This window comes from Melanaphis sacchari, unplaced genomic scaffold (assembly GCF_002803265.2).
Source record: "Melanaphis sacchari strain LSU unplaced genomic scaffold, SCAv2.0 Contig34_pilon_pilon, whole genome shotgun sequence".
Taxonomy (NCBI): domain Eukaryota; kingdom Metazoa; phylum Arthropoda; class Insecta; order Hemiptera; family Aphididae; genus Melanaphis; species Melanaphis sacchari.
This window is the reverse complement of record NW_020271213.1, coordinates 363,441-377,558: the sequence shown is the minus strand read 5'-3', so window position 1 is coordinate 377,558 and position 14,118 is coordinate 363,441. Positions and strand designations below refer to the sequence as shown.

At 25.0% G+C, this 14,118-nt stretch overlaps 2 protein-coding genes across 6 annotated transcripts; one reads left to right on the top strand and one right to left on the bottom strand.

The window, feature by feature from the left end:
• Window positions 1-3,362: 3,362 nt before the first annotated feature.
• On the bottom strand, window positions 3,363-8,607 carry LOC112596781 (eukaryotic translation initiation factor 5B-like). Of its 5 annotated transcripts, XM_025342571.1 has the most exons (7): window positions 8,186-8,607; window positions 5,409-5,707; window positions 5,056-5,333; window positions 4,920-5,001; window positions 4,009-4,134; window positions 3,820-3,943; window positions 3,363-3,759 (listed from the first exon to the last, which is right to left on the bottom strand). In XM_025342571.1, the coding sequence occupies exons 1-7, from the start codon at window positions 8,238-8,240 to the stop codon at window positions 3,422-3,424; spliced, it is 1,302 nt and encodes a 433-aa protein (XP_025198356.1). In that variant the 5' UTR covers window positions 8,241-8,607; the 3' UTR covers window positions 3,363-3,421. The 5 variants fall into 5 exon arrangements, with proteins under 5 accessions (XP_025198356.1, XP_025198352.1, XP_025198354.1 ...); XM_025342567.1 differs by having other exon boundaries at window positions 3,363-3,943; window positions 8,186-8,606; XM_025342569.1 differs by having other exon boundaries at window positions 3,363-3,943; window positions 8,411-8,605.
• A 309-nt stretch (window positions 8,608-8,916) lies between these two features.
• On the top strand, window positions 8,917-13,546 carry LOC112596795 (protein YIF1B). Its single transcript, XM_025342596.1, has 7 exons — window positions 8,917-9,240; window positions 9,313-9,600; window positions 12,100-12,356; window positions 12,488-12,600; window positions 12,665-12,862; window positions 12,997-13,090; window positions 13,160-13,546. Exons 1-7 carry the CDS (start codon window positions 9,213-9,215, stop codon window positions 13,334-13,336), a joined length of 1,155 nt encoding a protein of 384 aa, XP_025198381.1. The 5' UTR covers window positions 8,917-9,212; the 3' UTR covers window positions 13,337-13,546.
• Window positions 13,547-14,118: the final 572 nt, after the last annotated feature.

Genomic DNA, 14,118 nt, shown 5'->3' with positions numbered 1-14,118 from the left:
TGTCTTAAAAATAATTGGGCCTTTTGCACTACTCAATATTTGAAACAATATTATAGAGTTTAACTTAACTATTTAAAATATTAAAAGCTTAAAAGTAATAATTATTTTGATTTTAAATTATTTTATTAAATTCTTTAAAATTTTAATTTTACACTATACATAGATCTGATTAATTTTAATAATATTATCAAATAAAAAAATTAATAAAACTATGACAAAGATTTTCATATTAATTTGCCTCAGAACTTGTCTTAAATTATATAAAGGATTTGATATATGAATATTGAAGAATATTACTTGATTTAACTAACTTAAATATATAAGATTTTATATCAATTTTTCATTAATAACTCAATAATTTATTATACACATACTAGAATTGATTAATCTTAATATTATCAATCAATAAAAATAAATAAAACTATGACAAAGATTCTGCATAATAATTTGCCTGAGAACATCCTAAAATAAAAATAAGTAGATTTTGCAGTTATGACAATATTTGAACAATGTTATTTAGTAATAACTAAATATTTAAAATTTTATACCTAAAAATTATTATTTATTATAATTTAAATTTTAAATTTTATTTTGTTCATTACTATGAGATTTAATTTTACACTATACTTAGATCTGATTAATCTTAATATTATCAAATAAACAAAAAATAATAAAACTATGACAAAGATTCTTGCAAATTAGTATGCCAGAACTTGTCTTAAAATATATAAAGGAATTGCAATACATGAATATTCGAAGAATATTACTTGATGTTAACTTAAATATATAAAATTTATATCTAATTTTTCATTAATAACCTAAGAATTGTATAATATACTATACTTAGAATCTGATTAATCTTAATATTATCGAATCAATAAATAAATAAAACTATGACAAAGATTCTTGCAAATTAGTTTGCCTCAGAACTTGTCTTAAATAATTGGCCTTTTGCACTACTCAATATTTGAACAATATTATAGAGTTTAACTTAACTATTTAAAATATTAGCTTAAAAGTAATAATTATTTTGATTTTAAATTATTTTATTAAATTCTTTAAAATTTTAATTTACACTATACATAGATCTGATTATTTTAATAATATTATCAAATAAATAAAATTAATAAACTATGACAAAGATTCTTGCATAATTTGCCTCAGAACTTGTCTTAAAATTATATAAAGGATTTGGATTATATGAATATTCGAAGAATATTACTGATGTTAACTTAAATATATAAGATTTTATATCTAATTTTTCTTTTAACCTAATTTTATTATACACTATACTTAGAATCTGATTAATCTAATATTATCGAATCAATAAAATAAATAAAACTATGACAAAGATTCTTGCATAATAATTGCTCAGAACATGTCCTAAAAATAAAAATAAGTAGATTTTGCAGTTATGACAATATTTGAACAATGTTATTTAGTAATAACTTAAATATTTAAATTTTATACCTAAAAATTATTATTTATTTAATTTAAATTTTAATTTTATTTTTTCATAATAGAATTTATTTACACTATACTTAGATCTGATTAATCTTAATATTATCAAACAACAAAAAATAAAACTATGACAAAGATTCTTGCAAATTAGTATGCCAGAACTTGTCTTAAAAATATATAAAGAATTGTAAACATGAATATCTGAAGAATATTACTTGATGTTAACTTAAATATATAAGATTTTATATCTAATTTTTCATTAAAACTTATACACTATACTTAGAATCTGATTAATCTTATATTATCAAATCAAAAAAATAATAAAACTATGACAAAGATTCTACTATTATTTGCCTCTGAACTGTCTTATATATAAAGTGAATTGATTACATGAATATTCGAAGAATATTACTTGATGTTAACTTAAATATATAAGATTTTATATCTAATTTTTCATTAAAATTATACACTATACTTAGAATCTGATTAGCAATGCAACTGAACGAAGTATAATAGTAAATTATGGTATTAAGTAAGTTACTCAATATTTAAACAATATTCTTAAATTTAACATAAAAATTTAGAATATTATAAGAGTTTAAAAATTAACATTTTTTTTTTGGATTATAATTTTGAAATTTTTTGAAATTTTTTTTTCTAACTTCAAGAATTTCATTTTATGCTCTACTAGTTCAGATTAATCTTAATAATATTATCAAATAAACAAAAAATAGCAAAACTATGACAAAGATTCTTACATACTAATTTTCCTCAGAACTTGTCTTAAAAATAATTGGCCTTTTGCTCTACTCAATATTTAAACAATATTATAGAGTTTTAACTTAACTATTTAAAATATATTAAAAGCTTAAAAAGTAATAATTATTTTTGATTTTAATTTATTTTATTCAATTCTTTTAAATGTTAATTTTACACTCTACTAGGTCAGATTAATTTTAATAATACTACCAAATAAACAGAAATTAAGAAAACTGTGACAAAAATTCTTGCATATTAATGTGTCAGACTCGTACTAAAAGTAATAAGAGGAAATAATGCATTACTTCAATATTTGAACAATATTACCTAATACTAACCTATACATTTAAAATATTAAAAGGGCTTAAAAATAATAATTTATTTACATAGTACTTTAAGAATCTTATTTTATTATACAATGTTTTTGTAATTTATTCTTAATAAAAGATTAAAATAAAATGATTAGAACTTTGAAATGATTCTGGTATATTTTTATGCTTCTAAAATTTTCTTGGCAATAAAAAGTAATGGATTTTTATAGATTCATGATCTAAACAATATTACTTGATTCTAACTTAAAATTTATTGTATTATAATAATTACAAATAATGAACTGAAATTAATAATTGCTTTAAGATATATTTATTTCTTTAAGATTTAAATTTTTTACTAGGTTGTTTAGAATTTTGTTTTATTATTGGTTGATAAGTTGACAATGATTGAATTTTTTTTTTTTTTTTTGAACCTGACTTAAAGGTAATTCATTCATTTACTTAAGTACATGTTTAAAATAAAAAATTAGATTGTAAATGTGAGAGTAACTTTTTTTGAATTTTTTTATAACTTTACCATATAATGTAAATTTTAGTTATATTTTACTATATTTATTGGTCATGGTATAGATGATATAATAAATATTGATTTTTCTTTATTTAAAAATTCTCATCTTCACTTATTTGTTGTTTTTTAAATATACTCCTTATTTAAATTTTATTGATTTATGTAAAAAAAAGTTGGTTTTAATTCTACTATCATATTGAATAACATAAATTTCCTAAACTAAGTCACTTCAAAATAGTAACTGAGAGAATGTAAAAATAAATCCTAAGATAATAATCAATGAAAAATTAAAAATTATAAACTATGAAATTGGTTTTTTTAAATATAAAACTGATGATTATTAACTTATGATATAAAAACCTCAAGCTTTGTTTTGTGAATCTTCACTATTAGTGGGATTATCATTATGAATTGCTGCCAACATCGATTCTATGTCCAAGTCTCCTGTTTTGTTCTCCACATTTACATGGTCTTCATCAACGTCTTTCTCAACACTGTCCGGAGTTTCTTGATCAGCTTCTTCTTGTTCTGGCACAGCAGTATCTTCTTCATCCTCCTCTTCTCCAGTAGTTTCTTCTTGCCCAGGTGCAGATTTTTTGATTAACTTACCTTCTTTTACAGTTTTATCATCCGGAGAATTTTCTGTTTCTTCTTCTTCGCCTGCATTTTCTGTTTCTTCTGGTTCAGGATCAACAGATCCTTCAGTAGGGACATTGTCATTCAACATCATATCAGTATTTACAGTTCCTGGTTTGTTACCTCTTTGATTATCGTCTATATCCATTGGAGTCTCCGCCTGCTGATTATTTTCTTGAATCTTGGGAGGTTCTGACTTAATAGTTTTAGTTGTAGTAACTGGTCGAGAATCTTCAGTTTCTCTTTCCTAAAAATTAAAATTAATTAGTAAGACATGAAATAATTTGATAAGAAATTAAATTTATTATTTACCCCATTTGATGTTGATGCAGTTGGCTGATTATGGTCTTTCTGAATATGATCAAGACAATTCATTCGACTATCAAATGATTTGGAACATACTTGACATCTATAAAGTCGTTTTTTTTGTTGTGGTACCTAATTTACGTTTAAATATATATCAATTAAGAGATCAAATTTGTAAAGCAAATTATTAGCTATAATCATTTACTATAATAATAATAAATGAAATATTTAATGAATAAAAAAAATGATGTTACAATTAAATATCATAAATAACAACTTAAATACCATAGTTAATATTATAAAATTATAAGTATATGGAATAAAAAAGGATAACAGCAACAAGATTCAAATTGCATTGAATATAATTGAATATAAATATAATTTAAATTACTAGTTAACTGAATATAAGCGAATTAATGAAAATTTTGAAAGTAAAACAAATGTTGTTATTGGAGTAGAACTCATCTATGATTTTAAATGAACAGGTGATAATCACATTTTTCTAAAATGTTAAGGACAAGAGACTTTTATTACGTGTCTACTTGTTTTGCTTTAGTTACAAAGACAGTCAGTTTCTCTTTGTTTCTGTACGTATTACGTGGTAAATATTGATATTAAATAATTTGTAGATATAAATAATTTATAATCTTATGTGACAAAAATGAAACTTTATACCGATATATAAAATCCAAGAAATTTTTAAATAAGTCATTTGTCAATTTTCTACTAATTAGCAAGACAAGTCGTTCATCTCAAATGCAATTCATAAATATCCAATCTTTATCCATTCGATTAAAATAGAATGGACTAGTAAAACAAGTCCATCGTCTACAACATTTAAAAAGAAAAACCTATGTTTTGTCTTTCATGTGTTAAAAACATAAAACTTAATATAGTAATAGTGTATTATTTCTTACCGGAGTTAATGCTTTAGCTGCTGATTGATTAAGAATAGGTTTTTCAGGTTCTTTTTTATTCATATGAGTGCGCATGTGGAATCTATAATAAAAGTTTAAGTAATATCTTTAAAACGATATTAAATAATAAACATACCGAACATGTCCAAGCTCTTTTGATTGGAAAGTACAAAAACCGCATTTGTATATTTTCATTTTGTTAGCACCATCTTGTTGTGGAGGTTGTTGTTGATGATGTGGTTGGTGTACCTGCTGCTGCTGCTGTTGTGTTTTTAACAATTTTAATGGAGTTTGTACTGAAGTAACAACAGCACCAGTAGTCACAGTAGGAGAAATTCCTACTGTCAGACCACTAGGCACTTTACGCTGACCCTGTTCTAGTTGTTCCTCTGCCTTTAAGTGTCCATTGACAATCTAAATAAAAGATAAAAAAATGTTTTTCATAACATAATATTAGTAGTTTGTTTTTTAAGTAGATAATATCCTTACCTCAACACCCTTGACAGCCTGATCAGGAGGCAATATTCCATACTTTTTCTGAATATATGACAACATTGCATTTTTAACAAGTTTCAAATCATTTTCTAACTTGTCCATATGAGTTAAAAGTGAAGTGCATTTTTTGCACATGTGATCAGCAGGAGTTACAATAACCACAAATTCATCTCCGAGAAGCTCAACTATCTTTTCTGGATATGGTACATTACTGTGTGGTGTAATACTTGAACATACACGTGTCCGTTCACCATACAATTTTGCATCACACAGAAAACAGAGACCCATTTTATCTAAAAAAAAAATTTATATTTATGGCTATAACTAATAGAACGTTAATAATATCATTGAAAATCAATAGAAAACAAAATTTAAAGTTTAATGTTAAATAAATATTTGCAATTTTAAATTATACAATATAAATCCACCATCAAAGTAATGACTAAAATATAAACAAAATTACAGTGGTCGCCGCTTATTATAATCACGGTTAATGTTATCAATCGTTTATTGTTATCGAAAAGTATAGGTACGGGCCGGATCTATAGTTATATGTGTAAATTATGTCGGTTTTTGTAATCAATACGCCGCATAATATTATCAGTTTGAGTTCATAAAATCAATGTCTCATAATAAAGATATAAATGTTAGTGGTGTACATACATATTATACATATTTATTTATTTACATTTAATTTTTTATTTTTTAAATTTTAAATTTCCAATTTATACCTACATATGTACTTTAATTATAAATAAATAATAATAAATAAAAAAATTATATTTTTATTAACTATGTATTTAACGTAGATTTTATTATTTTTTATAACTTTTTTAACTTTCGTTTAATGTTATCAACCGGATTATGTTATCAGTTATGTCCCGTACCAAAGTGATTACATTAAACGGCGACCACTGTATATAAACCTAGCTAAAAACAACTATACTTAGTTCCACCATTTTAGCGTAAACAAATTAATCACAGAACAAATTGCAAACTCCCTAAGCAATGTCTAATAATTTTGTGATTGGTCACCACAGGTTAACTGCAATTATCGTTAGAAAAGTTGTTCTGCCAAAACAATTGGCGGCAGAGACTATTTATGGTAGAGACATATGCAGGTTTTCACCAATTTTCATCCACAGCCTGTTGTCATCATATTTGGAACGAAGTATAAATAGATACTTAGGTCTAAGGTTGTTACCGAATAATTAAGAATTTAAATCAGTAACTAATAAATTGAAATCTAAATACAATCAAGATATCAAAGACTTAATGGGAATGAATTTTTAAAAAATGCCTTAGAACTTCAAGAAATTTAATAATTCAAGGTACGATGAAAATTAATAACTATACGAATCAATTACTACTCCAAACTGAACATTTTCTATGCTCAAAAGTTTACATTTAACCTTATTAGTTTTAATATTAGAGTAAATTTACCTTTTATTTAACTAAATGGTACAAATTCTATCTATATTAGTGTTCAGTATTTAACAATAGTACATGTTTTTATGTTGTATATATCTATACTTTCCTAATAAGAATTTTTCAACGTAGAAAATATATAAATATTACATTTTAATTAATAATAATTAAAAAATAAATGAACAGTGTCATATTTGATCACTTCATATTATGATAAACACTTATTATAACTAGCATTATAAATAAATAAATGTGAATATACCAAACAATAAAGTTACTTAAAAAATGAATGATTATTTGTAAAGAATAAAACTAGACAGAAAATTTGAACGTTCTTCACAAAACGACTGTGCTATGTGTACCGCCCAAAAGAATTACGTAACAACCAGGTAAAAAGAATTAAAAAATTAATGAGTGTTGTTGAATTACACGAACAAGACGATCACTGGACAGCTGCTATTGTATAACAAACGAATGTACGACGCCGTTGAAAATTAAAGTATTAACAAATAACGATACGACAGGGAAAACGATGCCTCGCACACTTCCACACCAACCGACGTAAACGTTAAAAAATGGCACCGAAAAAGAAACGAAGGAGAAGATAGCAGGAATAAAACAGTACAATTAGTACAACTGACGAACCGGAGTTTTTACTTGGTAGTTTTGTACCCCACACTTGAAGAATAGCGTCCGATCATTACTAGTATACCTGACAAAACGCAGTGTGACGGGTGGTAATATTGTATCGACCGACGCCACGGTACTGATAAACGGTGCCGCGTACTCTACTTCTCTAAGCTGTTTGTCCTACGAATTTTCAAGTGACAAAAAACCGGCATCGACACGGGCGGCAAGTCGCCGACGTCGTGCGCGGGCTGTTTAAAATATATCAAAACAAAGGGTTTCGTGTCTAGAAACGCAAAATATTTTTTAAAGATGAATTGACGATAAAAATATCGAATATTAAACGACAATATGAAGAAAGTTAATAGTTTAGCGCCGAAATTTGATCAGGCTAACCTATCTGTTGTTGACGAAAATGATAATCGAATAAAAAAATGGCGTCCTTAAACTCGCTTCAAGTAATAGTCACGATGAATACGACTTGCCCCAAAAAAATTATGGACTTTATCAATCCCAAACACCTAATTTGTTTCGAACATTTTGAGCAATAATATTAAAAACACGAATGATGTTAAATGTATTAACGACAATTAAATAACAACAGAAAATGGTCGAATATTACACAATAGTAAAGCACCAATGTTCCGATCAGGTTGATCTATAGTCCATAACGCGGATAAAATGGCGTCATTATATTCCTCATGATTATGACTTACCCGAAAACATTACACTTTCTACTATAGCTTGTTTAGTCGATTTAGCGATCACCATCACTTTTAATTAACCACAACTTTAAACCGAAACAAAACAACTCAAATACGCACGGCTCCGCACGTCGTAAATTATCGCGAGAACAAAATATAACAACATCGACTGAGAAAGCGTTAATTAAATTTCACACAAATGTTTGGCGGTTAGAAATAAATTAGTTCAATGCTTACCTTTGGTTCGACGGCGTGTACGTCCGTACGAACCAAAAGACGAATCCTACGATGAAAGTACTAACTCACTATATGTCCACCAAAAACACGCTTGTACATTAATACGAGTAGCGACGATTTAAAACTAAGTAAGAAATAAGAATGATGTACAAAAAACGGCAATGACTGTCACACCGAGCGAGTATGACTCGTGGTGTAGTCGCGTGAGTGAGCCACTGTGCTAAGACGCCAAGTCGAAGCGATGGGCGAATGAAAAAAGGCGAATAGGTGATCAAGCTGACAACCGATCGAAATGACTATCACTTATTTACCAATTTATTGAAGAACTAGTAACGTACGCTGGCACGTTACAAGTGAGATAAGAGACGCCCATTGGCTATAAGACATAACCGATATGACTACAACTCTAACGTTGCGGTAATAGCGGCACTACCAATACCCTGGTTCTCAAGTCTACATATCAAAAACGATATTTTATTATTCAATTATCAGTTTATTTATCGTTTACGCGGCCACTGGAGTCAGGAACGTGTATAATGATAGCGAATAGCGATAGTGATTAGTGGGATAGAACATAATATTTTATAGTATTGTCCCATCATTTAGTGTTTTAATTTTTGATCGCGAACTGAAGTAAAATTGACGAAATTTGAGTTGTTATTCGTTTAACTTACATATTTCATATTATTTTCATTAGTACAATATTTGTTTTGAATATTATATAAATATTCATTATCACATGCGCTTTCTCTCTGCCATTTTATAAATTAACTCACAATTACTAACTTTAATTGATAAAGTAATGAGTTATAACGACAATACATTCAATAGTGAGTCATATATATGTTAGTATATTATACTATAATAAACTTTTGTGTATACTTTTATTTTCCTTTGATTAGCTATGTCGGGTAATAGCAACAATAAACGTCTAACGCGACGACCTATGGAAACACCTGGTTTAGATGTAAATAGTATACCTCCACAACAAGTGCAGTACAACTATGCCCAACAAACTATGTACTCTCCACCACAAGAACCTCAAACAATACCATCTCAACAACAATTCTATTACAATGACTTTACATCAATTCCCTCGCAACCACAACATGGATATGGAAATAACGATTTCGGATACATTGGATCAATGCCAACAGATAATATAAATCACCGGCAACATTATTCGCCAAGTAATTAATAACTTATTAATAATTTATATGTATTGATAAAAATATAGCTACTTTAAAAGTGTTTAATTATGTTATGTATGAAAACAGTAATATGGTGTTATCACAGTAGACATTTTTTGCAGATATAGAAAGTAGAAATTATCCATAGTATAAATTATTACTAGGGGTCGGATTTATATGTAAATACATATTTTTGCTGTGACTTGATAAATAAATTTAAATAAGTGATAAATTCGTTTTAAGGGATTTCCAATAAATTTAACTATATTTTATTTTACATATTTTTACATCTTTTGCCATAAGTACATGTTTTTACATATTTCTCAATAATTCCATTTTTTCCTACATATGACAACAATTTGTTTATTTATGATTTATTAATAGCTATCAAAAGTATTCTCTGCAATAGACGTTCTCCTGAATTTTCATTGAATGTAGAACTTACTTTTTCAGACATAGTCAAAATGAAATACTGTCCAATAACATTAGTAGAAGTCGAAGGATTATTTAGTTGTTATAAAGCAGTTTTATGACCAAATTGAAGGTCTTATGAATTTGAAAATTTAAAAATGCGTGTGATCATAAATATAATCAAGATAATTAATTTTTTTTATTTATATTTTTTTCATTTTCTTAATAATTTTGCTATTTAAAATATAATTTGTTTCATTAGTAACTCATATGAATATATTAAATAATTAAATATTAATAAATAAATCATATTAGTAAAATACATATTTTGAGTGTTTTAGCACATATTTATGTACATATTTTGGTAGCATAAATACATATTTTAATTTCATAAATACATATAAATCCTAGCCCTAATTATTACAAACACAATAATTGCAACAAAAATATAAACATATAATATTTATTATGAGTGACCGTTGATAGTAATATAACTTCATATAAATAATATTTAACCACCTAATTATAAATTTAGTTTTAAATTAAATTATAAATATTTAATTAATAACATAGATCATTTACTTAAATTTCATAGATACTTTAAAATTATTTTGTTGAATATCAGGAACATATTTTTTTATAATTGTCTATACAATTTTTTATATTCATTGTTTTCACCATTAACAGTTTCCAGCATCTAAATATGAAAAAACAGGAACTGTTGTTTATATTCTAGAGCTGTATTTTTCAAGAATAATTAAGATTTGGAAAATATCACTCTAGACTTTATAAATTTTGACATCACTTTTGAGTATATTACACATAAATTTGTATTGAACTTTATAATAATTATTGAAATAATAAAGAAGAAATTAGTTATTTCCAGTAAAATATACATGAGTAATAGAAATTTATAAATAAAATATGATATTAATTATATAACATTCAAAAGTATGCAGTAAAAAATTTAAATCATCACCTTATAACTCTGTACAGTTTATACAAGCCTATTATGAGAATTTTAATTTTCTACTCCTTATTATTTCATTATAATTTTAATACATTTATTTTTCATATTTTCCTTTTAAAATACTGTATTGTGTATTAATATCTGCTGTGTGTATTTCCTGTAAATAACTATTCTTCTGTCAAATGCTTTATTATCAAAATTAATATAATTTAAGTTTAATATGAAACCAAATGTATAATACACTAATTGTATCATAATTTATACAGTCCTTAGCAATAATTCTTAAATTAAACCTTACCTAAAAAATAAGGATTATGGTTATTATTTTACTATTTCATTATTTCCCAACTTAATATCCATTTACAAAAATTTAAATCTATACAATATTGTTTCTTCTTTTATACTGTTATTTTGAAACATGTTTGTTTCGTAGAACTTTAGTCCTATTTAAATGATAATGTCATAAGTCATAACTCATAAATAAAGTATTGTATACAGAAAACTTATCCCTATTTAATACAATCGCACTCAGATTATTACAATTTTGTGCGATTGACCTGAGTATTGCTATATTGATTTAATTTAAATTACTACTATTTGTCAACAAAATCTATGAATCACTTTGTTAATAAATTATATTAGAAATTAGAATTCTATACTTTACATAAATCACAACTATAATCCAAATCATTTTATATGTTCATTAATTAAATATTTAATGTTAACAATATTAAATTTCCTTTATTCAAATTTAAAAATATATATATATATATTATTCTTTTTATCAGCTTTTAATAAATTATATTTCTGAAAATGTTATATTTTTATACTTATTAATAGATTCTAGAACTTATTATATTAATTTAAGCATAAAGGACAGTTGTTTTTCATTTAATATTTTATAATTTGTAAAAATATTTTATCATTTATTCCTCATAGAAAATTAAATTATTTTTATCTATTAGTTATTATTTTTTGGTATACTGTATTAATTTTTGTTAATATTAGTTATTTTAAAGTAATTAATGTTTACAAATTTTATGTAACCACATGATTTCTCTTACCATGTATATATCATGTTTTAATTAGATACTTTAATAGTTTATTTATAATTTTAGGCCCCGGTCCAAGCCCTCAACCAACTCAACCAATGATGTTTAACCCTTCAAATAATTTAGTTGATGCGTTTGGAAGTAATCCTCTATTAGCAGGAGTTACTGTGCGATATGGACAAAAAATTTTAGGACAAGTTGTTGATGAAAATGTTGGAAAATATACAAGTGGAATAAGTTCAGAAATAAAACGTTATTTTGCTGTAGATACCCGTTATGTGATCTCCAAACTTGGATTATTATTATTTCCATTTGCTCATACAGTAAGTTAACAAAAAAAAAAAAAAATGGTTATTTATTTTAAATTAAATATACTTTAAATAAATCTTCTAAATAAAATAAGCCATTGATTTAAAATATACTGAATAATAAAGTTAACTTAATTGCTTTTAAGGATTGGTCAATTATGTTGGAACCAACAGGGCAAGCTGATGATCGTCGACGAGCAAGACCAAAAACAGATGTCAATGCACCAGATCTTTATATTCCTACTGTAGCTTTTGTAACGTAAGATTAACATAACTGTTTTACTAATTTATCTATCAAAATTAAATTATTGATAATTTTACAGATATTTACTCTTTTTGGGTCTCATACTTGGTAAACATGGACAATTTAGCCCAGAACTTTTAAGTGTACAGGCTTCTCGTGTTCTTGCTTGGGAAGTAATAGTAGTTTTGATGGAAATATTGGCACTATATGTTACAAATATACAAAGTTCACTACGTTTTTTTGACCTAACAGCTTATTCAGGATACAAGTATTTTGGGTATGTAATTGTTAAAAGTGTTTATGAAATCTCTTCTTTTATCATATAATTTGTATTAAAACTATCTTTATCATACTTTTTATTTAATATGTTTTAATTTAAATAATATCATATTAATATTTCTTTATTTACAGAATTATAAGCTGTATTCCAATTGGATTACTTTTAGGCGAAACTGCTTTTTATCTTTCCTTACTATACATTGGAATTGCATTTATATACTTTTTGGTAATATATTTTTAAATAACTCTTAAGATGAACTATTGTTATAAAATGTTCAACTATTTTAATCTTTAGTTATTTTCAATGAGATGGCAGTTGAATTCAGTTGCAACCGTTACTAATGTTGGCCAACCAGTAGTAATGGTTGAATATAAGCGTAAGAGGACATTATACTTCCTAATTTTAGCAGTGGCCATTCAACCAATAACTACATGGTACCTAATATCTTATTTAACATTTACTATGAGATGAATATAACATGAAAACTTTTCAAAAAAATTATTTTTTCCATGGAGTAATTCAATTTATGTTATTAAAAACTGTGTACATAATATTCATATTTTTGTTTTATATATTTTAATTGTCTTTATTGGTATGATACCTTTTAGGACAATAATTGTAACAATCTATCATATTACACATTCTGAAATATGTATAGACAGTTATATTTTTATATATTTAATAGCGTAATCAATTTAATTTTTGGTTTCTTAATAAGAAATTTAATAGTTACATATAAATTGTGTTAATAAATAAATAATACCACGTTATATACAATTTTGTAAAGCTATTTAATATGTATATTTTAATAGTTCGTATATATGATTATTTGTAATAAATATTAATTTAATTATAAATTAAGTCCTAATATAAATTTGAATTTATATTTTTAAAGTTGCAATTGCTTATTTATTTATCTTTTTATTAAATTTACTAGAGAATTAAGATAAAAAAAAATTAAAAAATTGTTATAGTTATTTGAAATTTTAACTTAAATTATATTTTTCAGACGTTTTTGTCCCTTGTTATTATCTTTAATGGGAGAATTATATATTTAGTATCTTAACTTAAAAATTACTTCAAATTAATTACTATTTTAGGATATTAATGTAACATAACTGTATGAATCAAAATAAGCTTTATGTTTAATTCTTTATCAAGATAATACTAATTTTTTAGATACCAAAACATGTAATATTAATATATTATACTTTTATTTGTTCATAATTTTTATAGCATATATTGAACAGATC